The sequence below is a fragment of the Erythrolamprus reginae genome, chromosome Z (genome assembly GCF_031021105.1).
Source record: "Erythrolamprus reginae isolate rEryReg1 chromosome Z, rEryReg1.hap1, whole genome shotgun sequence".
Classification (NCBI taxonomy): domain Eukaryota; kingdom Metazoa; phylum Chordata; class Lepidosauria; order Squamata; family Dipsadidae; genus Erythrolamprus; species Erythrolamprus reginae.
Window position 1 is genome coordinate 123021249 of NC_091963.1, and position 26000 is coordinate 123047248.

Consider the following 26000-nt stretch of genomic DNA (forward strand, 5'->3'; position numbering starts at 1 on the left):
ATTTATTTTGTTCTGTTGTATGGTTTTAAGAGAGTTAAATATCATGCTAAATAAATGGTGTCCCACTGATTCTAATGAAGTGGAACTGCTGTCTGCAATTAAAGAGCTTCGTATTCTGGATGTGACTAATATATGTTTTGTTTCCCTTAAGAATCTTCTACACTAAAATAAAACCACTTAATGTGGGCTCATTAACATAATTAACACAACAAAACAAAACTTGCTTCTGTGGACATTAACATAATTGGCCATTAATAACTGTATTATTGTACCTCCAGATGCATGTACTTCCAAATCTTCACTACAGTTATCACATAGAATAATAATATTGCACAATGTTCTTAAGAAAATTGGGGCTGCAATCATGCCAGCAGTGCAAATTGTAAGACGTAAAACATAAACCAAGTGAGAAGACCTCCCTGAAACATATTTCACCATTTGAGATTCATTTTTTAAAAATAGTTTTCAAGAAATCACATCCCCTATTCAACTTGCCAGTTCAAACTGGATTAGTTAAGGCCAGAGCAATAATACAGAGGTAGAATATTTAAGTCTTTCTGTAAAAGAAAAAGTGAAAGACAGAATGGATGTCCAAGAAATAGAAACCTACAGAATGTGGTTTTTTTATGCATAATCCAATATACCAACTAACATTATCCAAATAAAGAGCTTCCTATTCTGGATGTGATTTTCTTATTAGAATATAGAATTATAAGATTGGAAGGGATGTCAGAGGTCTTCTTGTCTAAACCCCCATTCAAGGCCAATCCAATTAGGATGCAATCTATTCTATTGATTGGTTGTACTCATTGACACAAAATTTCTCCTTATTTCTATACTGGATGTCTCCTTTAACAAACTTCCATCCATTATTTGTCCTGCCCTCAGGTTCTTAATGAATAAGTCAATCCCCTCTTCTTTATGACAGCCCCTCAAATTTTGGAATATATTTATCATATTCCCTCCAATGCATCTCTTCTGTACTCGGGACATACAAAGTTTGCTCAGCCATTCATAATATAATTTATGATCCAGATCCTTATAATTTTTGTTGCTTACTCTACACACTTTCTAGGATCCCAGCACCAATTTTGTACTGTGGTGATCAGAACTGAACACAATATACCAAGTGTGACAAGAATAGGAAAGTGTGCCCCTTACTTCCTCAATCCAATACAAAACCAATCTTGAATACAAAACCAATCTCAAATGCAAATTAATCAATGCAAGAAGTGTAGTTAACAAGATATCTGAATTCCTACTGCTACTAGATCCTGGCACCTTCAACATTATTTTTCTCTGTGGAACATGGTTAAATGCATCCTACCCTGACTCCATCATAACATCAAGAAACTAACTTGATGTTCCGATCTGACCGTGAATCCTGCAGATAAGGCGGAGTAGTTATATTCTAAAATAGTCACTAAACCTAAAAGACCATCCAAGTTGCCCATTATCTTACCCTTCCTAAATGCCACACTTTGCTTTCTACTTTGTTATTGAGCTCCTGACTGTAACATCACCCATGCAAACAAATTAACCTCACTACTAATGTGGGCAGCCTCCTGTCCATACCCCATTATCTTCCTTGGTGACATCAACCTACCCTACATTAACTGGACACTAAACGAATGTACAACAGAACACATTCATACCCCCCTATACAATGCTCTTACCAATCTGGGACTTGATCAACTAGTAACAAACAATACTAGACTCAAGAGCTTCCTGTACCTCATATTCTGCAATAGCAAAAGCACAATTTATCGACTACAAATTAAAGAACAATTTTCCAACAGTAACCACAGCATGATTAACTTCAGCCTCAACGTACGCCACTCCAAGATTCACCCTATTAATGCAACACCCAAGTACAATTTTAAAAAAGCCAACTATGAACTCATAGATGCTGATCTCTTAACTCTTGACTGGCTAACTCTATACACTGCCAATGACCTCTACAACATATTCTTGCTTGAAGTCAAAAGAATTCTCAGATTACATGTACCATTAATAACTACTATAAGCAATAAAAACAACCTATCCATCTCAATAAGAAAACTACAAACAAAAAAAATTATCTCTGGTGGAAAAACAAAAAAGTGTACCCAACTTCAAAAGCTACAAAAATATATGCCACCAAATAAAGACAGAATGCTTCAATTATCACAGCAAACAAGAGGAAAACCTGCTGTGTACCAAATCCAACCGTGCCTTCTACAATTTTGTAAATAACAAGGACTCAAGACCCATCCCATCACTAAAGGGACCCAACAACAAAGAAGGCTATGATGAATCAACCAAAGCTAACTTCTTCAACATATCCTTTGGCTCAGTCTTTGTGGCTCATCCCCAAAATTCATTAATTGCACCTCAAACATTCAAAATGACTTAATCCAAATAGACTTCACAGAAGATAATGTTGAAAAAGCACTATACGACCTTCAACCTTCTCTATCAATTGGGCCTGGTGGTCCAATGCATACTTCCCAAAAAAGCTCTCCACAAACATAGCTAAACCACAAAGCATAATCTGTGAAAAATCACTCAGGACTAGCTCACTACAAAGCTATGGTCACAAGCAATGGCCATCCCCATCTTCAAAAAAGGAGATCCCAGTCTAGTTGAAAACTACAGACCAATCTCACTATGCTGCATCACATGCAATGTCATGAAATCAATCATAAACCAATCAATTACTCTCCGCCTAGAAACCTGCAACCTACTCTCTAACAAACAATTTGGTTTCAGAAAAAATTATCTTGCAACCTGCAACTCCTTCACTGCAAAAACATGTGGACTACATATCTCGATCAGGGCAAATTAATAGATGTAATTTACATTGACTTCTGTAAAGCATTTGACTCAGTGGTTCATGACAAACTACTTTTAGTAGTAGTAGTAGTAGTAGACAAAATTCAAATACTATGGCATCTTAGGATCCATCCATAGTTGGAAACTGCATAATCTTCTCTCCAAGTTCTGCAGACAGTTTGCCTGTGAGTCCTACTATTGTAGTGGTTCCCAACGTGGGGTCCATGCCCCACAGGGAGCAATTTAATTTTTTATGGGGGCAATTGGAACCTTTTAAAACCAAGTTAATGGCCTTTTAGGCTTCCTCCACATGAGTAGAAGTTCACTTTTTGTATAATAAAAATTACATGCTATAGAAGCAGGGCATTAAGACTTTAGAGCTGCTTAGGCGGGGCATGCCAAAAAAGGTTGGGAACACTCTTCTATAGAGATGTTTCCAAATCATGTCCAATTAACTTAATTATCAGATTGACTCCCATAAAGGTGTAGAAACATGTCAAAATTCCAACTAACTCCAGTTAACTCATTAAATTTAGATCACTCTCTCTAAGTTACCCTCATAAAATATTTTTTTCTTCTTGTATAACTTTTTAAGACTATATATATATATTAGTCTAAGACACTTTTTCTTAACTTTCTCTTAACACATATATTTTAAAATACACTTTCAATAATGTTTTAGGAATTATTTAAACATTTTATATATAAATGGAAGATATACTTTCAAACTTTCTTTCAATTACAAACATCAAACTGATGAAAATCTATCCTAGTTCCAATTGACTAATTAAGTTTATATCACTCCCTTCCAGCTTGTCCTCATGGAATAAAATATTTTTTCTTCTCTAGGATGTTTATTAAGTAGTTATAAGCCAGTGTTTTTCAACCCAAGGGTTCTGCAAGGGCCAGCCAGGGGTTCCGCAACTTAATAAGAAGGCAAGGCAAGGCAAAATAGTTCCCCCTTCAATCCCGCCCGCTTCTGTAGTGGGGCAGCTTCTTCCTCCGTCTTGTGTCCAGCAGATCAATCATGCTCATCAGCAGCAGCTGCCAAGCAGGAGGAGGAGTGACAGTGGCAGCGGTGTTGGTACCAACAGCAGCAGACGTGCCCCTCTAGTCCCTCACTGCAGCAGCAGGGCCAAAGCATGGGCTGCAGTGGCAGGAGGAGGAGGAGGAGGTGTGAGCAGATGCCTCTCCAGCACCTCCGACATGGAGCTTCCCAGTCCAGGGCTGAGGTGCACCAGGTGGCTCAAGGTTCCTTCCCATGCTTACATACATGCTGCCATGCTTGGCCAAGTGCCAACTCATTATCTCCCTTTTCCCTGTGCAGAGCACTGTAAGAGAGAATGTCCTACTACTCCCCTCACACTCGGGGGCCTGAGAGGGCAGGAGGAGCAGAAGGCAGAGTGGGAGGCATCTGCTCCAACTTTGCCTTCACTCCAACCCTCCCACCGACCCCCACAGAGATGGGCAAGAAGGTCCTCTGGCCACCTCCCATTTCCTGTTCACTGCCATTTTTCCCTGTATGGCTTCTCAATGTCGGTCCATGCCAGTGTAACTACTGATGGAAGGAGTAGGAATTCCCCCCTTCCTCCCAACCCCCACCCAAGACCCGCTGTCACTTCTGGCATTAAAAGCCTCGGGGAGAAGGGCAAGCGAGTAGGCATCACCATTGATTGTTAGAGGGGCCACGGATGCACCCTGGCAATAAAAAACCAGACCATGCCCCTTAAGGGGAATGGTTGGCAATTACGGGTGAAACAGAAGATGAGGCCCAATCACACAAAGTTGGATTGCACAGCCTGGAGTCTAGCCGACATTTAGGCGCAGGGTAAGGAGAAGGGTGCAGGACTGGCGTCAGGTCACCAAAGGGTGTTTAGAGCTGCAAAGAAGGCCACATTTTGCACAGGCCTGTATTCTTGGTTCCTAGGAGGGGCCAGAAGTGATTGTGTTTCCGGCTTGGTCTTAAGTAACAATAAGGATCGGTTTTGTTTTACCACAGTTATCCTGGGCAAGTTGGAGCCTAGACCCCATTGTTTGAGATGGATTAGGGGGCCGGACCTCAAAGGATGAACCAGATATTTCAGCATAGGCTGTCAATGCAGGAATGAGTCAAAAGTTGTGGAATTGAGCACTGATCCAGCCGCAAGAGACAAGCTTGACCTTGATGGGGTCAAGCAGAAGTGGACTGGCAAGTCACACTGTCAGATTGCCTAGAAAGGGGCTTGGCCCCAAAGTTTGTGACATTCAATTTGAAATTATGGACATAAAGACGAATGTGGTTAATGAATATAAATTGTGAGAACTGATGGACGATGGGATAGGGTTAGAGCTTACATGGCTAGTAGAATTTGAGACCAAGGTACAAAAAATAAATTGGAATTACATTATAATATATAATAGACAAATTGATCTTGGTTTAAAATGTTGTATATACAGCATACCCTCGTTTATTTTATTTATTTACAATTCCTTGTTTCTTTTAAGTTTCTCTCCTGTTGTACTGGAAATACTATGCATAGTTAATGTCAGAAGAGACAAGAATAACATATATTAATGTAAATGGACTTAATAATCCTAATAAAATAAGATTGATATTCACAAAATTAAAAAAATTAAAAATGGACGTGATTGCTTTGCAAGAATTACATATACGCAAACGAAATGTAGACCTATTAGTAAATAAGAAACTAGGAATTCTTTATACATCTTTAGCAGAAAAAAAAAGAGGTGGTGGCAATATATGTGAAAGAAATGATTAATGCAAAAGAAATATACAAGGATCAGGAAGGCAGAATTTTAATAATAGAATTAGAAAAGAATCAGAAATTGCTAACATTAATAGTAATATATGCACCGAATGAAAATCAATTAGAGTTTTATAAAAAACTACATATTTTATTTATTTATTTATTAAGTAACTTATTTATTTATTTATTTACTTACTTAGTTACTTAGTTACTTACTTATTTACTTACTTACTTACTTACTTACTTACTTACTTACTTACTTACTTACTTACTTACTTATTTAGACCGCTATGCTGCCAGTCCCAAAGGGACTGCCGCTCAGACACTATACTTTTCCGCCCACACCGAAAAAAATGTAGAGGGAACATTACTTGGGCATGCACACTGGGTGAATGTTGAACAGGGAACATTAGCTTAACATTTTGCACAGGAATCTTCAGACTCCACCTGATTCTATCAGTAAAAGTTTGAACTAAGATTATTTTTTCAAGAGTCATGATTTCCTGAGAAGATAGCTGAGGCAGTGAAGCTCTTCGCCTTAATGTGGCATGTAGGATAGAGGATAAAAGTTTTTTTTTAAAAAAAAACAATAACCCTGAAGCTCATAGAGAATCACAAATGATGAAATATTTGCCAGGAAGGTTTTCTCACTTGATTGTTTTTCATCTCTCACAATTTACAGTGCAACCCTCATTCTCTTAATAATGTGAAATATAATTCTTCTGTGTAATATGATAACTGGTCCTAGAGGAAACTATTGTGTTCTTAGTGGTCAATCATAATGAGCATAGAGAAGTCAGTTTTATTTACATTTGCTAATTATGTTAATAAGCACATATAAGTCATTTTTATTTTGGTGTACAAGTCTCTTGAGGGAAATAAAAGAAAATTAATAAACATTAAGAATAGAAATATCTATCACTTCGGATAGATGTTTCAGTATATGAAAATTAGTGGGACAGCATTGACAGTGGTAAATAGAGATTTGAAAAGATTTCTGTGCAGACTTTAAATAATGAATTAACCAAATATTTAACTTTGCTACTGGTGACCTTTTCCACATGATCATTGTGAAGAATAAAAAGTTATAATTTGGATAAATTTGGACCAAACCTTCATGCATGAACAAGCAATGGCAAAGTCATCTCAGCATCTATCTGTATATGAAAAAAAGAAATGTATGGTACAATCTGATTATATTTCTCTCTCTTTATGTAAGTTAAGTATTATTGAGGAATATATGCTAACATAGATTTTGACATTGTGGAAAAAATGCTGAGATGTCAGAATAAAAAGGTACAAAGGGTTGTGTCTCATTTTCTGCTCAAACTCTATTACAAATATTTTTGGTTTGCATTGGGTGGGTTATTTAAATTGAGTTTTCGTTTATTTCTGATTGTTGGATAAGTGAATTTATTAATTTACTCTTCTTATATTTGTGGTCCTTTGATTAAATGCATTTAATAATGATATAATTTTGCGTTTATCACCAAGTGAATACCAAAATAGCAGTTAGGTTGTAATTTAAATTCTATCATTTTCTTTTTAACAATGTGCTATTAAATATATGTTTAATAATCTTGTATTCATGCGTTAGTTTAAAAGCTTCTTATGCAATTATTTTAGGCTAATATATAGTAGGAAAATTAATCACTTACATAAACACACAAACAGAGATTATACAAAAAGGAAATGGGTGTTCTCAAGATTTCCAAGAAAGAAACAGAGGAAATTATTTTTATATTTATTGGATAGTTTTATATTCCTTTTTTTCCTAGAAGCACGAAGTGTCATATATTGGAGTTCTCCAATTTTCCAACACTATCACAATCCTGTAGGAGTAGAGACATATTACGATGAGACCAATTATTCCAAGTAAGCTTCAAATGATGAAAATAGACTTTTGTTCCACATAAAGCAACTGTTTTGATCATTACATGAAATAACACAGCTGAAAAGAAGAAAGAAGGGAAAAAATATGAGCTTAGTAATTGATCCTGTAGTGCAGATGGGTAAAAATGGGAGATAGTGTATTTTGATATTCATTCTTTATATTTCTTGATGTTTCTCTATTCTCACCACATATCAAAATGCCATCTCCAAAATTTTATCTAACTGAATTTCCCTCCTTTCTTTCTTTGCAGTTATGCAAGCTTTGTTATAAATAAAACATGGAGAACCAAACCACAGTGTCTTACTTTCTGCTTCTGGAATTCTCTAAAAATAAGCATCTGAGGTTTTTGCATTTCTTTTTCTTCTTTGTGTTATATTTGACTACTGTAACAACAAATCTTCTTATCATCTCTGCAATTACTTTTGATCATCGATTGCATAGACCCATGTATTTCTTTCTCATGAATTTAGCTCTACAAGATTTGGGTATTGTTTCAATCATTGTGCCCAAATCCATGATAAATTATATCACAGACAACAGATGCATCTCCTACTTTGGTTGTGTTGCTCAAATCTTTCTCTTTAATTCTTTTCTCTCTTCTGATTTCTTTCTTCTCACAGCCATGGCATATGATCGGTATTTCGCCATTTGCCATCCACTCCACTATGAGATGGTGATGAATTGGAAATACTGTATTGAAATAATAATTCTAGTGTGGGTTACAGGTCTCTTCTGGGGAATGTTGAATGCCACCAGCACCTTTTCCATCCTTTTTTGTTCTAATGTTGTCAACCAATTCTTTTGTGAACTGCCACATTTGCTAAAACTATCCTGTTCTGGCATAAATCTAATTGAGGTTGGAATTCCTGTGGCCGGTATCATTACTGCAGTAGGTTGTTTTACTTTTATAGTTGTATCTTATGCAGTGATCTTCAAGACAGTGTTAAGAATCCCTTCTAAAAATGGCAGGCAAAAAGCTTTATCCACTTGCATTCCCCATCTTACAGTAGTGTCTATGTTAATATCAAGTGGAAGCATTGCCAATCTGAGACCTACTTCTAATACTCAGTCTTACTTAGATTTTGGGTTGACTGTTCTGTATACCCTCCTTCCACCAATGTTCAATCCAATCATCTATAGCATGAAAAATACGAATATTAAAAGTGCCCTTTCCCAATTTTGGAGGTTTTAATGAATTGTATCAATGTTATTTATTTTTATGTATATACACTGCTCAAAAAAATAAAGGGAACACTTAAACAACACACTATAACTCCAAGTAAATCAAACTTCTGTGAAATCAAACTGTCCACTTATGAAGCAACAATCAATTTCACATGCTGTTGTGCACATTTAACTTTATACAGAACAAATTATTCAATGAGAATATTTCATTCATTCTAGGATGTGTTATTTGAGTGTTCCCTTTATTTTTTTGATCAGTATATTTCATTCTTTTCCTTTCCCTTAATAAAGTAATAAAAGTAGTAAGGGATTATTGGAATGGAAACAAATCCAACCTCTGTAGTAGAAGAACCATAGAACTCAAGATGTTATTTGCAAAAATCTTGCATCACTAATTATTATCAATTTTGGTTACCGCTCCTAAATATGGATGTTTGTAGGTCTGAAATTTGATAGGCTTGGAAAAGATACTTGGGGAAATGACATTGTGAATTTTATAATTATACCTTGTGATGAAATGCTGCTGATACTGTGACTGTGTAGTAACAGAACCTTATTCTAAATTTGAACAGATGTCAGATTTTTGAGATAGGGCAGTCAATATACCAACTCCTCAAGTTTAACTGGATTTATACTTTTATAATATTAAATCATGCTGCATTTAAGCATGGCTTGTAAAATAAGGAATAAGATAAAATACCAGCAAGGATTAATGAGGTTGTCCGGAGCCAATAAAAACTTGGGATTTAAATCTTCATGAGGTCATCAAGAGTTCCAGGAAAACGAAACACCCATCTAATGAAAGCTGACTTGCAATGTCATCAAAGGCTCTTGTCTAACCCTTTTATATATAAATGGGAGATTTTAATACATAAAGCATTTCATAGAATAACAGATTTGGATGCAACACAAAGGAATCAAATTTGACTTTGCCTGTAACTATGCAGTTAGCTTTTCACACATGCATCAGAACATTCTTTTTTTCCATTAGAACTCCTTTAGAAAATGAGAAACAGGACTTCCGGTTTGGATTGGGGCTGCAGAGGAGGCTCCAGGGCAGGGCTCTGTCCCCGAGACTCCTTCACCCCTCTAAAGGTTTCTATTTGCGATTGGATCGGACCCTATCGCTGAAGCTCCAGAGGGAAGGGTTCACCCCGCAGCTTTAGAGACAGGAGAACCGATCCTCGTCTCTTCGGGGATCTGGCCATTGCAGTCCGACCATACAAGTGGGAAGTGAAGGAAGTTAGAAGAAGAAGCAGAGCTCAGAAAAAGAAGACAAGAAGAAAAGAAGAATCTAAGGTCCAAGTTTTTTCCTGATAATTTTGAAAATGACTAGAAAAAAAGATAAACTTTTTAAAAATAAAAGGCGAAAAAGAAAGCAGTAAGAGAAAAATCGTACCCTTGGGCCAAAGTGAGCTTACGGACGGAACTTCTTTTTTTATTATTAAATAAAATATCTAAATTTACAAGAATTGTGGAGTGTTTAAGACCGTAACTTGATATAAATCTCACATTCCTGAAGAGGATTCTAGGGAATGTGAGTTAATCAAGATTAAAAGATTAATAATTCCAAAAATTCTCGAAAGAAGAAACTTAAACTGACTGCAGATTCCGGGTCCTTCTTTCTTACGCTATTTGCGGAAGGATTACGCTTTGTATTTCTTTTTGTGCTCTTTTTGAAAATAAAACAAGGAAAAAAGAATTAAGATTGAGGAATGAAAGTGATGAACATTAAATAGAAGAGACCTATCATTTGATTACTTTGCTAGTATTGGAAATTGGGGTATACTTTCTGCACCTCTGTTTCTGCAAGAGCACAGGAAAACTTTTTTATTTTCTACATTGTCTGGAAGGAACCATTAAAAATCATAATCATCGCAAGGAATTAAATTCGGAATTGGATTACAATTGATTCTTAAAACATTGGATTACAATTATATAATGTGGCTTTAAAGACAAACTGGATTACCAAGAATTTGTTATAAAATAAAACTTGAAATTTGGCTTGGTACTATCTTTTTTGGAACCCCTTTGGAATATAATTAAATTTTGGTTTCGTGATTTGCCTTGGAACTATATTTTTTTTAATTTGTATGCTGCCCCTCTCCGAAGACTCGGGGCGGCTAATAACAATGTAACAAATCCAATATTAAAAAGCAATCTTAAAAAACCCCAATTTAAGAGACCAATCATATAAACAAGCATACCATGTATAAATTCTATAAGCCTAGGGGGAAGGGAAAAAATTTCAATTCTCCCATGCCTGACGACAGAGGTGGGTTTTAAGGAGCTTGCGAAAGGCAAAGAGGGTGGGGGCAACTCTGATATCTGGGGGGAGCTGGTTCCAGAGGGTCGGGGCCGCAACAGAGAAGGCTCTTCTCCTGGGTCCCGCCAAATGACATTGTTTAGTCGGCGGGTTCCGGAGAAGGCCAACTCTGTGGGACCTAACCGGTCGCTCGGATTTGTGCTGCAGAAGGCGGTCCCAGAGATATTCTGGTCCAATGCCATGAAGGACTTTATAGGTCATAACCAACACTTTGAATTGTGACCGGAAATTGATCGGCAACCAATGCAGACTGCGGAGTGTTGGTGTAGCATGGGCATGCCTTGGGAAGCCCATGACTGCTCTCACAGCTGCATTCTGCATAATCTGAAGTTTCAGAACACTTTTCAAAGGTAGCCCCATGTAGAGAGCATTACAGTAGTCGAACCTCGAGGTGATGAGGGCATGAGTGACTGTGAGCAGGGAGTCCCGGTCCAGATAGGGCAGCAACTGGTGCACCAGGCGAACCTGGGCAAACACCCCCCTCGGCACAGCTGAAAGATGGTTCTCTAATGTGAGCTGTGGGTCGAGGAGGATGCCCAAGTTGCGGACCCTCTCTGAGGGGGTCAGTAATTCCCCCCCAGGGTTATGGACGGACAGATGGAATTGTCCTTGGGAGGCAGAACCCACAGCCACTCCATCTTATCCGGGTTGAGCTTGAGTCTGTTGACACCCATCCAGACCCAAACAGCCTCCAGGCACCAGCACATCACTTCCACTGCTTCATTGACTGGACATGGGGTGGTGATGTATAACTGGGTATCATCCGCATACTGATGATACCTCACCCCAATGCCCTGGATGATCTCACCCAGTGGTTTCATGTAGATATTAGATAGCAGGGGGGAGAGGACTGACCCCTGAGGTACCCCACAAGGGAGATACCTAGAGGTCGACCTCTGACCCCCCACTAACACTGACTGCGACCAACCGGAGAGGTAGGAGGAGAACCACCAGAGAACAGTGCCTCCCACTCCCAACCCCTCCAGCCGGTGCAGAAGGATACCATGGTTGATGGTATTGGAAGCCGCTGAGAGGTCAAGAAGCACCAGGACAGAGGACAAGCCCCTGTCCCGGGCCTGCCAGAGATCATCCATCAACACGACCAAAGCAGTTTTCGTGCTGTAGCTGGGCCTGAATCCAGACTGCTGGGGACCTAGATAATCAGCTTATTCCAAGGACCGCTGGAGTTGGATCGCCACCACCTTCTCGACAACCTTCACCATAAAGGGAAGGTTGGAGACTGGACGGTAGTTATTAAGCATGGCTGGGTCCAGGGAAGGCTTCTTGAGGAGGGGGCGCACAAGTGCCTCCTTATAAGGAGCCGGAAAGGACCCCCTCCCCAAGGAGGTGTTGACAATCTCCTGGACCCAGCTCCGTGTCACCTCCCTGCTGGCCGAAACCAGCCAGGAGTGACACAGATCCAGTAAACAGGTGGCGGATCTCACAGCTCCAGTGGTCTTGTCCAATTCATCAGGTGTCATCAGATCAAACTCTTCCCAGACAGGTGGACAAGTATGTGCCCCAGTCACCTCGACTGACTCATTGTCAGTCGACTCTGTTATCCAATTGGAGTCGAGGTCCGCCCGGATCCGAGCGATTTTATCAGCGAAAAATGTGTTAAAATCCTCGGCACTACTCTGCAAGGGTTCCCCAACTCCCCCCTGGTTAAGAAGGGAGCGGGTCACCCTAAACAGAGCGGCCAGGCATGATTCCACTGATGCAATCAAGGCGGCATGATACGCGCATCTTGCCGCCTTACGCGCCACTTTGTAAGTCTTAATGTGATGTCTCACAAGTGTTCGATTGGATTTGGACTTACTCTTCCTCCATCGCTTCTCTAGATGTCTCTTCTGGTGTTTAAACTCCCGGAGTTCCTCGTTGAATCATGGAGCTCTACGGGGTCTAGCACCATGGAGAGGTTGCAATGGCGCAATTCGGTCCAGAGCCTCCACTGCAGCCTTGTTCCAGGCCTCAGCCAGAGACTCTGCTGAGCTGTGGACGAATGTATCTGGAATAACCCCAAGCTCCGTCTGAAAACCTTCTGGATCCATCAGGCGCCTGGGGCGGAACAACCTAATCGGTTCTGCCTCCATGCGGGGAAGGATTGCAGCCAGGTGGTCCGACCATGACAAAGGCAATACTTCTAAGCCCCTTAGTCTCAGACCATTACTCAATTGCTCAGAGAGGAATACCATGTCGGGTGCGTGTCCTCCCTTGTGAGTCTGTATTACTTGGGTCAGGTCCATGGCTGTCATGGTGGCCATGAACTCCTGTGCCAGACCAGAGGTTTTGCCGAGTGACGGCAGGTTGAAGTCCCCCAAGACAATAAGTCTGGGGAACTCCACCGCCAACCTCCTTGAGTAGCACAGACACGCAGCTGGGAGACAGGTACGTGAGAAACAGGCCCACCTGAACCCCTGAGGGACTCGCAACCCGCAATCTCTGGAGCAATGAGTCTACGCAGGCCAAGGCTCTCCCTGGCTATAATAGCCACTCCTCCCCCCCTTCCCTGGGGTCGAGGCTGATGCCATACCTGAAACCCGGCTGGGCAAATTTCAGAGAGAGGAACTCGGAACGAGTCTTCGGAGAGGGGCGGCATACAAATCTAAGTAATAAATAAATAAATAAACAAACTCCTCCCTCCGGGCCCAGTCAGGTTTCAGTTACACAAGCCAGGTCGGCCTCCTCATCCAGGATTAAATCCCGGATGAGGAGAGCTTTATTTACCACCGACCTGGCATTGAGAAGCAGCAGCTTGAGCCCAGGGCCAGAATTACACTCATCACCAGTACCCAAGGTTGGGTTCACAGAGCCGGAACAAGGGATCGTTATTAAGCAGCGATCCCTCGTTCCCCTGGAATGGCTAGCTCTGTGGCCCCCACCATATCTGCCTCTCCCCAGGAAAACCGAGATATTCTGACCCTCCACCACCCAGACATCGGTGCCCCCTCCCCTCCTGCCTCTCCAGTGTCAGGTAGACTAATTAAATCATTCATACCATTTTCATTTGTTTCATCCATACCAAAATCCCACCCAACCCACCCATAACAAGCACTCATATCATACATATTATCACAACCACTCCAATAATACATCTAATTTAAACCCCCCCCTTCAATAAATTAGTTAAAATGTTAGTAATTAATTTAAAAAACTCCATATATTAATAATTAATCAATTAATCTAAACTAAAATACCAAATTGCATTAAGTTACTCTTAAGATCTTAAAAGAATAACATATTAATTATTAAAATTGGTAAAGTGCAAAGTTCTAAAATGCTAAAAATATAGGAAATAATTAAAAATCAATTGTCCATCAAGTCAGCAATATTGACACCAGTCCTTAAAGGTGAGGGGTTTTTTTGGGGGGGGGATGTTCAGGGAAAGATGTTCAGGGAGAAGTCCTAGCATATTGTTCTTCAGGTTTTTCAGGTTTTTGGTGCCAGCCACTGCCACTGGCTGGCACTTTCAGGTCTTTATTTGGGTTCTCAGTCACTTTCACTCCTCTGCTCTTACAATGTTTCCAGGCCTCCAGTCCCTCTGCAGTCTTACAAGATTTTAGTAGAAACTCTATGTGGTCTCAGTAGGGCGAACTTCAGCCACTGTCTCAAACTCAGTTCCTCCTTCCTCCTTCCTCTTTCTTCTCCTGCCTCTCGCTAGTTTGTTCCTCCATAGGCCCCCCCGGCGCTGGGTTCTCCCACCACACAGCTCCTTGGCATCTCGGGTCCACACAGTGGGGACAGGACAATTCCAGGCGTCGCCCCTCTCTCTCCCCTCTCTCCTCTCCTCTCGGCACACGCCCTCGGCACACACTCTCTCCTCCCGTCATCCGTCATCCGTCTTTCCTTGCGCACTCGAGACCCCTCCAGGGGACCCCCAACTCCAGGAGACCTCCTCCGAAAAACCTTTTCCCAAAGTCTGGGTTGTCCAAGCCAGTTGTCTCTTGGTTGGCTCGGCTGGCTCCCTCTCCCTGGCAGCCGCGGTCCTCCGCTCTCTCCCTCCCTGACTCATCCGACTCACTCTCGGCAGCACAGCTCAGCTGCAAATGGCGGTCGCCATTCCACCACGTCTCCGACCTATCCGAACTATCATTGGACTATAATCAAATTTGGATTTAGGAAACTTTAAAAATTCAAAATCTCCAATCAACAAAAAAGACTTTTCAAATAGATCACTGAGGAGGAGAAGAAGAGAAGAAAAGAAAAACCATAAATTAAGTATCTGTGAAATTTATTGGGTTTATTAAAAATGTTTTTCTTTTCTTTTCTTATTTTTCTTTCCCTTTCTTTCTTTTCCTAATAATTGTATTATATATTTGGTCTCCAAAATATAAGAATCATATTGGTATCTTTTTCTTCTATTCTTCTTTTTTCTTCCTTTTTATACCGGTTTTTTTTTCCCTGAGACATTATTGTATTACAATCAATTGATATAATGAATTGTTAATTTTAAACTTCCCCTTTCACCTGGTTTGGTGTCTTTTAACTTTAAAATTTTTAAGAAAATGAAATTTATTCACTTGTGAAAATTTTTTTAAATAGAAGTAAATTTATTTTTTAAGAAAACTTTAACCACTAGGGAGATAATATTATATAAGAAATTTTAAGTATAACTTAATTAAGTTTCTTTGTTTAAACAGCATTGACTCAAAACTTTTTTGAGTCAATGCTCAATGCAAGTTCTCTTCCTTCCTTGTTCTCTTTCTTTTCTTTTTTTCCATTAATTTTATATACTTATCATAATAGAATATATAATCACAATTAAGTTTGCATTTCTGTTAAAGTGATATAATTGAATTTTTTTAAGTGTGAAAAAACAGAATAAGAGAAATATTGATATATAATTAGGGTTTTTTTGTATTTTAAAGCAGATTTTCAAAATAGACAAAGCTGTAATTATTAATTGGTTTGGAATTTATTTGGATTAATTGAAAGATTAGAAAGTAAGGGAAATTTAAAAGCAGCAGAAGGACTTCTACTTTTTTATTTTTATAATAATACATTAATTATATCAAAAGCATTATTAGATATTGTAGTAGAGTGAGAGAATTAGAACCATTATAAATAAAGTAGTATTTTAAGATATACACAGGATGTCGAGTACATCCACCTTCACGAAGACAATCAAAAAACAAACTTTAACCTCCTCAACATCTCCACAAGTGTCACCTTTGCCTTCACCTGTACATCAAAGTATAGCCACAAGTATGTTAGCTAAGGAAAAAGAGAAAGAGAAAGCGCAAACACAGCCTACGCTCCAAACAATTCAAGAAACATTGAATCTAATGCAAGATTTTATGCTAAAATCTCAAAATGAAGTGAATCAACAATGAGAAGGATTAAAAGTGGAAATAGGGGAACTGAAAGTAGATATTGGAGAGATGAAGGAGAAAATGAAGGAAGTTGATAAAAAAGTCATGGATATACAACAGACTCTGAAAGAAAATGAACAAAGAATAAAGACGGTAGAAGGGAAAATAGATAAAGTTGACCAAAGAATGGATGACTTCAAAGATAGATCGGATTATCCAAATAAAGGATACAACGAATCAATCACAAATTTAGAATTACAACATGCATCTTATGGCCTGAGATTTCAGAATATAACAGAAGAAAAGGATGAAGATCTTAAAGCAAAAATGGCAGAAATAATTGGAGGAATCCTGCAGGTGGATCCCTTGGAACTAATAAAATAAATTGATGAACTTTATAGAGTGCAAACAAGCTATGTACGAAGACACAACTTACCAAGAGAAGTTCACATCAAATTTGTGAGGAAAACCATAAGAGATGATATTCTGAAGTGGGCAAGAAATGAAAAATTACAAGATAAAGGAAAAGAAATCGTAATATTGAAACAAGTTCCAAGAAGAGTACGAGAAAGCAGAAGGGATTATTATTTTTTGACTAAGATTTTGATTAAAGAAAATATAATCTTCTGCTGGCTTATACCAGAAGGACTCTCCCTCTATTGGCAATCACAAAGAGTAAAATTAGAAAATGTTGAAGATGCTAGAGAATTTTATGAAACAAGTAGCATATGTAAATTTGAGCAACCAATAAAGGAAGTATCCGTTAGGAAAGAAGATGAGTTGGGTGACACCAGCCAGGGGAAGGAGGAAGACTCTGGAGCGAGAAGAAAACAACCTCAGCACGAATCCAAAGATATCAAGAAATACTATAAATAAATATGTCAGAAGATTTGAAAATATTTTCTGTAAATGTAAATGGACTAAATGAACCGAGAAAAAGAAATCAAATATTTTCTAAACTTAGAAAACAAAAAGCGCAGATAGCGATATTACAAGAAGTACATATTAAAAAGACCAATTGAAAATTATTATTTAACCACAAAATTGGAAATATGTATGCCAGCTTGGCGAATTAAAAAAAAAAAGAGGCATTGCAATGTACATTGAAAATTCAATAAACTCCAAACAATTATATGCTGACCAGGATGGTAGAATATTAATAGTACAAGTAAATATAGACCCGAAACCTCTTGTCATTGTTTCTATTTATGCATCAAATGACAATCAAATGATATTTTATAAACAATTACATCAAAAGATAAATGAATTAAATATTGAAAATATGATTATAGTTGGAGATTTTAATGCAATTTCAAATAGATTATTAGACCAGTCCAGTAAAAAAAAAAAAGACAAGAAAAGGAAAAATATTTTACCAACTACTTTTCAGAAAATGAGGTCAGAATTATTATTAAATGATATTTGGAGGGAAAGACATCCTTTAACCAGACAATATACTTTTTACTCTAATCCTCACAAAATTTGGACAAGAATAGATATGGCTTGGGCACCGAAAACAACATTAGAACAAATTAAAGAAATTGAGATTAACACAAATATGTGGGCTGACCACAATCCTCTAGTGATATATTTGAAAAATTATAAGAAACAATTAAACTGGCAGATGAATAGGGATATTATAAGAGATCAATAATATAAAGAATGGATAGAAAAAGAACTAGAATTTTTTTAAAAAAAAATTAATAAAAATTCAGAAACTTCACCTCAAAACTTCACCTCAAAACTTATGGTACACTGCCAAGGCATATATTAGAGGTCTAACAATCTCTTCCACTGCTAAGAAAAATAAAGAAAAAAGATACAGTATGAACAGCTAGTGAGAGAATTAAATCAATTAGAGTTAGTATTACAACACAATACAAAAGACAGAGATATTAAAAGAAATATGGAACTAGTTAAGCATAAAATAAAGCTTATAGAGCAAAATCAAATAGCTGAGAAAATTAAAAGCCAAACAGCAATATTTTGAACATGCCAATAAACCAGGAAGATGGCTTGCATATAAACTAAGAAAATATAGACAATCAAAAATTATTTAAAAAACTAGTTGATAATAAAGGTATGATAAAATATAAGACTGACAAAAAAGCAAAAATAGTACAAGGCTTTTATAAAGAATTATATTAAAAAGAAGAAATAAAAGATGAGATATTTTAAATATTTAAGCTCTCTAGATTTACCTCAACTATCAAAAGAACAACAGACAAGGTTAGATAGTCCAATTACGATAATGGAATTACAAACAACTCTTAAAAATAAAAAAAACAATAAAGCTACTGGGCCTGACGCCATACCGGCGGAATGGTACAAAATAGAAAGTAATGTCACAATGAATAATATGTTAGAAACTTTCAACGAGATTATAATGGATGGTAAAATCCCTAAATCTTGGTCAGAATCTTTAATAACATTAATACATAAATCAGGTTTCGACAAAAATAGAATACAAAATTATAGACCTATATCCTTATTAAATGTTGATTATAAAATATTTACTTCCATTTATGCAGTAAGACTTAAAAAGATTTTAAATGAGAAGATACATGAAGATCAGAATGGTTTTTTACCAGGCAGACAAATAAAAAATAATCTCAGAACGATTATCAATACATTAGAATATTATGAACAACACCCAGGAAAACAAATGTCATTAATGTTTCTAGATGCAAAAAAAGCTTTTGACATTGTAGATTGGATATTTATTAAAATGCAATTAAATAAAATGAGATTTGGAACAAAATTTGTTAATGTAATTGATGCTATATATTTGAAACAAACGGCGAAAATTATATTAAATAATGAGCAATTGGAAAAATTTGAAATTTTCAAAGGTGTGTGACCGGGATGCCTGATCTCACCCTTATTGTTTATTTTATCTTTGGAAGTTTGGCTGATAAAGATAAGAACAAATAATAAAATTCAGGGATTATCTATAGGGAAAGAAACATATAACGTACAAGCTTTTGCAGATGATTTGACTTTTATAACTGAAAATCCCATAACAACAATACCTAATTTGATTCAAATGATAGAAGAATATGGTAAAGTCGCAGGCCTAAAAATAAATAGGAACAAGACACAACTTGTACTTAAAAATATGACAGAATCACAGAAAAGACAATTGGAATGTATCACAGACATGAAGATAGCTAAGAAAGTAAAGTACTTAAGAATTTGGATTACATCTAAAACTATATCTCTAAAAAATGATAATTATATAAAATTGTTTGATGAAATTAAAAAAGATTTAGAAATATGGAACAATTTGAAATTATCTTTCTTGGGAAGAATTTCAACGATCAAGATGAATGTTTTACCTAAGATCTTTTTAAAATATATATATTTATATATATATTTATTAAATTTTTCCGTTTTTTAAAAAAACAGTACATAATCATATTTACAGATGAATCTACATCATATAAACATTCCTATCGACATTGTCTTTTAATAGCTTTTAGATTTCTTAATATTTTATTTCAATGTTTCTTTTAAGTTTCTTTTTTTTTTGTCCATTGGTACCATTTTGTCCAGGTTCTATAATAGTCCGATTCTTTTCGATTATTAAGCTCCATTGTCAATCTGTCCATCTCTGCGCAGTCGTATATTTTCTTGATGATCTCATTGTCTTCAGGTATTTGCGGATTTTTCCAGTTCTGTGCAAATACAATCCTTGCAGCTATTGTAATATGCAAGCTTAAATATTTTACATTTTTAGGATGAGTCCCTCTCATAATACCCAGTAGAAAAAACTCTGGCATATATTCCATTTTTGTACAGTATTTGTTATTTGACACAACCAATTATTTATTTTTTTCCAATATTTTCTTGTCTCTGGACATAACCACAACATGAGGGAAACCATGTTGGCTGTCACATCACAGGTCCCTGTTCTTACAGAGTCAACTTAGAGGATGGATGAACCTGGTAGCATCACATCAACCAGCAACATGGGTGCTTACAGCTGGATGACACACCTCCCCCTGTAACCACCCTCCTGAAATAGCTCCAAGACATGTGTTCACCTAATGTCAGTTCATTCATCTCAGTCATATCACTGGTCGATTCACTAGCTGTTGGCCTCCCAATACAGATTCCAAGCCCTGATACTCTATCCATCGCCTCTCCAGTGCCAACTGTCACTCCACAAGCTGTTCCCAATGCTTCCCAAGAGTTGTGCAGTTCAACTAGGTTGTGGAAGCACCCAGCTTATCTGGGTGACTATGTTTGTGCCTGCTGTGAAGGGAGTGGTGTTATGTTCCTTTAGCCACTGCTGCAGTTGCTGATTGGTTAGAACCAACTCAGCTGCTGAATGGGAAAACTTTTACTTCTCATTGTCTGCCATGTTGATAGCTACAATATAAATTGCTGTCAGACAAGGTTGACGTGATTCTGTTCTTAGAGACTCCCTTTGGGTTTCTGTTGTGCTGTTCTTCATTTGAGCCTTCATTAAATGCTTCAAGTTAAATGACACTTGCCTCATTATTTCCAGTATTTGGACACAACAAAACTGGCATTAAAATACCTTTTAAAGGGTATGGGCTCATTCCCAGATGCCACACAAAAATATGAATATGAAGTACTTGAATTACAAAGTGATGCCCAGACAAATTATGCCCGACCATGGTATCCTTCTGCGCCGACTGGAGGGATTAGGGATTGGAGGGGTTGGGAGTGGAAGGCACCATCTTATGGTGGTTCTCCTCCTACCTCTCCAGTCAATCACAGTCAGTGTTAGTGGGGTGTCGGAGGTTGACTCCTAGATCCGTCCCTTGTGGGGTTCCTCAAGGGTCATTCCTCTCCCCCCTGCTGTTTAATATCTACATGAAACTGCTGGGTGAGATCATCCAGGGGAACAGGGTGAGTTATCATAAATATGCTGATGATATTCAGCTTTACTTCTCCACCCCGTGTCCAATCAATGAAACAGTGAATGTAATGTACCGGTGCTTGACGGCTGTTAGGGTCTAGATGGGTGCTAACAGGCTTAATCTCAATCTCAACAAGATGGGGTGGCTGTGGGTTCTGTCCCCCATGGACACCTCCATCTTTCCATCCATTACCTGGGGGGGATTTTTGATCCAGTCAGACAGGGTCCACAACTGGGGTGTCCTCCTCAATCCACAGCTGACAATGGAACATCGTCTTACGGCTATGGCAAGGGAATGTTTTCCCAGGTTCACCTGGAGCACCACTTGTAGCCCTATTTGGACAGGGAGTCTTTGCTCACAGTCGCCCATGCTCTTTTCACCTCGAGGTTCGACAACTGCAATGCTCTCTACATGGGGCTACCTTTGAAAAGTGTTTTGAAACTACAAATTGTGCAGAATGCAGCTGCATGTGCAGTCATGGACCTCCCAAGGTATACCCATGTTTATTCAGAGATCTGTAGACTACACAGGCTGCCAATTGGTTTTTGGGCACAATTTAAAGTGTTGTTTTTGACTTATAAAGCCCTACATGGCATCAGACCAGATTTCTGATGGGACCGCCTTCTGCCACATGAATCCCAGCATCCAGTTAGGTCCCACAGAGTCGGCCTTCTCCAGGTCCCATCAACTAGATAATGTTGCTTGGCAGGGCCTAGAAGAAGAGCCTTCTCTGTTGGGGGGCTCTGTCAGCTCCCCCCGAAGATGCGTACTGCCCCCACCCTTCTTGCCTTTCATAAGAACTGGAAAACTTATTAATGACATCATTAGACCCCAGCCTCTGACCATTGAATGTTTAGTATGCTTGTGGTTGTAATTGTGTGGATGATTTTTAATGTTTAGCCTTTTTATAATGTTTTAATTAACTGCTTATATTAAATGGATTTAGCTATATTATTGTACACTGTTTTGGTCACTGATATGTTGTTAGCCCCCCTGAGTCCATGGAGTAGGGCAGCATACAAGTCAAATAAATAAATAAATAAATAAATAAATAAATAAATAAATAAATAAACAAACAAACAAACAAACAAACAAACAAACAAACAAACAAACAAACAAACAAACAAACAAATAAATAAATAAATAAATGTTGAAATATTTTATTGAATAAAACTGTGCAATTGCAGAGCATACTTTACACAGGAAATTATACAAATAAGCATGTAAATAAGACTAATCAATATAGGCAGTAGTGGGATTCAAATAATTAAACTGGTTTGCTCAAGGTCAGGTTAACTGTTTTGGGAGGTGTGGCCCATCCCGCAGCTCCACTGCATATGTGGGGATGAGCCTCCTGCAATGGCCAACCTGACCCTGGGCAAACTGGTTGTTAAATTTCCACTCTTTTCTGAGGTGAGGTTTCTGAGGAATGAGGAGGGTGCTTACCATAGAAGCAAAAAAATGATGATATCGAGAGCTTGCATGGGAAGGTAAAGAATTGTGGCAATTATAGAAAGGGTTGGCACTGCATATAGGAGTTGTTGGTCAGTCTGCAGGCAAAAGTGAAGGCAGGCAATTAAATTGTCAGCATAATGGAATCTGGAAGGTAGGGGAGACTGCAGAGTTAGTATGGCCAGGCAAATTATCCCCCACACTCACACTATAAAATTGGATCCTGAACTATTAGCTAACAATTGATTCCCTATTTTTGTATATTTTTTATGTTTTAATTTTTATGCTTACTGTTTTTAGTTAATTTAATCTGGTTTTTTTTAATTGATGGATAACTGGGGTGGGTGTAGCAATATGTTTGGAATGAATGATTGGTATGGGTGAGATGGGTGGAGTGGGTGGTATTATGATATGGATGAGTGAATGGGAATGGTATGAATGACATGTTTGGCCCACCTGACGTAGGAGAGGCAGGAGGGGAGAAGGCACCTATCTCTGGGGTGGCAGAGTGTCAGAATATCTCAGTGCTTCTGGGGAGAGGCAGATATGGCAGGAGCCACAGAGCTAGCCATTCCTGGGGAAGGAGGGATCGCTGCTTAATAGCGATCCCTTGTTCCGGCTCCATGAGCTCAACCCAGAGTACTGGTGACAGGTGTAATCTTGGCCCTGGGCTCAGACTGCTGCTACTCAATGCCAGGTCAGTGGTAAATAAAGCTCTCCTCATCTGGAGGAGGAGACTGACATGGCATGTGTGACTGAAACCTGGCTGGGCCCAGAGGGAAGAGTTCCTCTCTCTGAAATCTGCCCAGTCAGGTTTCAGGTATGGCATCAGCCTCGACCCCAGGGCAGGGGGGGAGGAGTGGCTATAATAACCAGGGAGAGCCTTTGCCTACATAGACTCATTCCTCCAGAGATTGCGGGTTTTGAGTCCCTACTAGTGAAGTTGGACTAAGGGGTTCAGGTGGGCTTGTTGCTCATGTACCTGCCTCACAGCTGCGTGTCAACAGCCCTGCCTGTGCTGCTCAAGGAGGTAGCCAGGCTGGCGGTAGGGTTCCCCAGACTTATTGTCTTGGGGGATTTTAACCTACTGTCACTTGGTGAAACCTCTGGGCTAGCGCAGGAGTTCATGGCCACCATGACAGCCATGGACCTGACTCACATAGTAGAGGGTACGACTCATGAGGGGGGGCATGCACCAGACATGGTATTCATTTCTGAGCAATCAAATAATGATCTGAGACTAAGGGGCTTAAAATTGTTGCCTTTGTCGTGGTCAGACCATTTGCTACTGTGGCTTGACTTCCTGGCTCCAATCCTTCCCTGCAGGGAGGTAAAACCAACTAGGTGGTTCCACTCCAGATGCCTGAAGGACCCAGAGGGCTTTCGAAGGGCGCTTGGGTTTATTCCAGATGCACTCGTCCACAGTTCGGCAGAGTCTTTTGCTGTAACCTGGAATAAGGCTGCAACAGAGGCTCTTGACCTGATTGCGCCATTGCAACCTTTCTGTGGTGCTAGACCCCGGAGAGCTCCTTGGTTTACCAAGGAGCTCCAGGAGTTGAAACGCCAGAAGAGACGTCTAGAGAAGCGATGGAGGAAGAGTAAGTATGAATCCGATTGAACACTTGTAAGAGCTCATATTAAGACTTACAAAGTGGCGCTCAAGGTGACAATACGCGTGTATCATGCTGCCTTGATTGCATCAGCAGATAAAGTCGCTCAGATACGGGGGGACCTCGACTTCGATTGGATAACAGAGTCAACTGGCAATGAGTCAGTGAGTTGACTGGGGCCTGCACTTGTCCATCTGTCTGGGAAGAGTTTGATCTGGTGACACCTGATGAAGTGGACAAGGCCACTGGAACTGTGAGTTACACCACCTGTTTACTGGATCCGGGTCCCTCTTGGCTGGTTTCAGCCAGAAGGGAGGTGACATGGAGCTAGGTCCAGGAGATTATCAATGCTTCTTTGGGGAGGGGGTCCTTTCCAGCTCTTTACAAGGAGGCATTTGTGCATCCCCTCCTCAAGAAGCCTTCCCTGGACCCAGCCATTCTCAACAACTATTGTCCAGTCTACAACCTTCCCTTTATGGAGAAGGTTGTTGAGAAGGTGGTGGCGCTCCAGCTACAGTGGACCTTGGAAGAAGCTGATTATCTAGGCCCTGAACAGTCAGGTTTCAGGCCCGGCTACAGCATAGAAACTGCTTTGGTCGCATTGATGGATGATCTCTGGCGGGCCCGGGACAGGGATTTATCCTTTTTCCTGGTGCTTCTTGACCTCTCAGCGGCTTTCGATACCATCAACCATGGTTTCCTTCTGCACCGACTGGAGGGGTTGGGAGTGGGAGGTACTGTCCTTCAGTGGTTCTCCTCCTAGCTCTCCGTTCGGTTGTAGTCAGTGTTAGTGGGGAGTCAGAGGTCGACCTCTAGGTTTCTCCCTTGTGGAGTGCCTCAGGGGTCGGTCCTCTCCCTCCTGCTGTTTAATATCTACATGAAACCACTGGTGAGATCATCCAGGGGCATGGGGTGAGGTATCATCAGCACACTGATGATACCCAGCTGTACATCTCCACCTCATGTCCAGTCAATGAAGCAGTGGAAGTGATGTGCCGGTGTCTGGAGGCTGTTAGGCTCGGGATGGGTGTCAACAGACTAAAACTCAACCCTGATTAGGTGGAGTGGCTGTGGGTCTTGCTTCCCAAGGACAATTCCATCTGTCCATCCATTACCCGGGGGAGAATTATTGACCCCCTCAGAGAGGGTCCACAACTTGAGCGTCCTCCTTGATCCATAGCTCACATTAGAAAACCAACTTTCAGCTGTGGCAAGGACGGCGTTTGACCAGGTTGGCCTGGTGCACCAGTTGCAGCCCTACTTGGACCAGGAGTCACTGTTCACAGTCACTCATGCCCTCACCACCTCGAGGTTTGACTACTGTAATGCTCTCAACATAGGGCTACCTCTAAAAAGTGTTCGGAAACTTCAGATCGTGCAGAATGCAGCTGCGAGAGCAATCATGGGTTTCCCTAAGTATGCCCATTTTTCACCAACACTCCACAGTCTGCATTGGTTGCCGATCAGTTTCCAGTCACAATTCAAAGTGTTGGTTATGACCTATAAAGCCTTTCATGGCATCGGACCAGAATATTTCCAGGACCGCCTTCTGACACACAAATCCCAGTGACTGGTTAGGTCTCACAGAGTTGGCCTTCTCCAGGTCCTTTTGACGAAACAATGTCATCTGGCGGGACCTAGGGGAAGAGCCTTCTCTGTGGTGGCCCCAACCCCATGGAATCAACTCCCCCCAGAAATTAGGATTGACCCCACCCTCCTTGCCTTTCATAAACTCCTTAAAATCCACCTCTGTCATCAGGCATGGGGA

The 26000-nt window shown here is 39.6% G+C and overlaps 1 protein-coding gene across 1 annotated transcript; it reads left to right on the plus strand.

Moving 5' to 3' along the window:
* The first annotated feature begins 7732 nt into the window (after positions 1–7732).
* On the plus strand, positions 7733–8647 carry LOC139153521 (olfactory receptor 14A16-like). Its single transcript, XM_070727549.1, has one exon. The coding sequence runs from the start codon at positions 7733–7735 to the stop codon at positions 8645–8647; it is 915 nt and encodes a 304-aa protein (XP_070583650.1).
* Positions 8648–26000: the final 17353 nt, after the last annotated feature.

What these genes read in the sequence shown, in the direction of transcription:
- LOC139153521 (XM_070727549.1), top strand. Translation starts at nt 7,733, where the DNA reads ATGGAGAACCAAACCACAGTGTCTTACTTTCTGCTTCTGGAATTCTCT.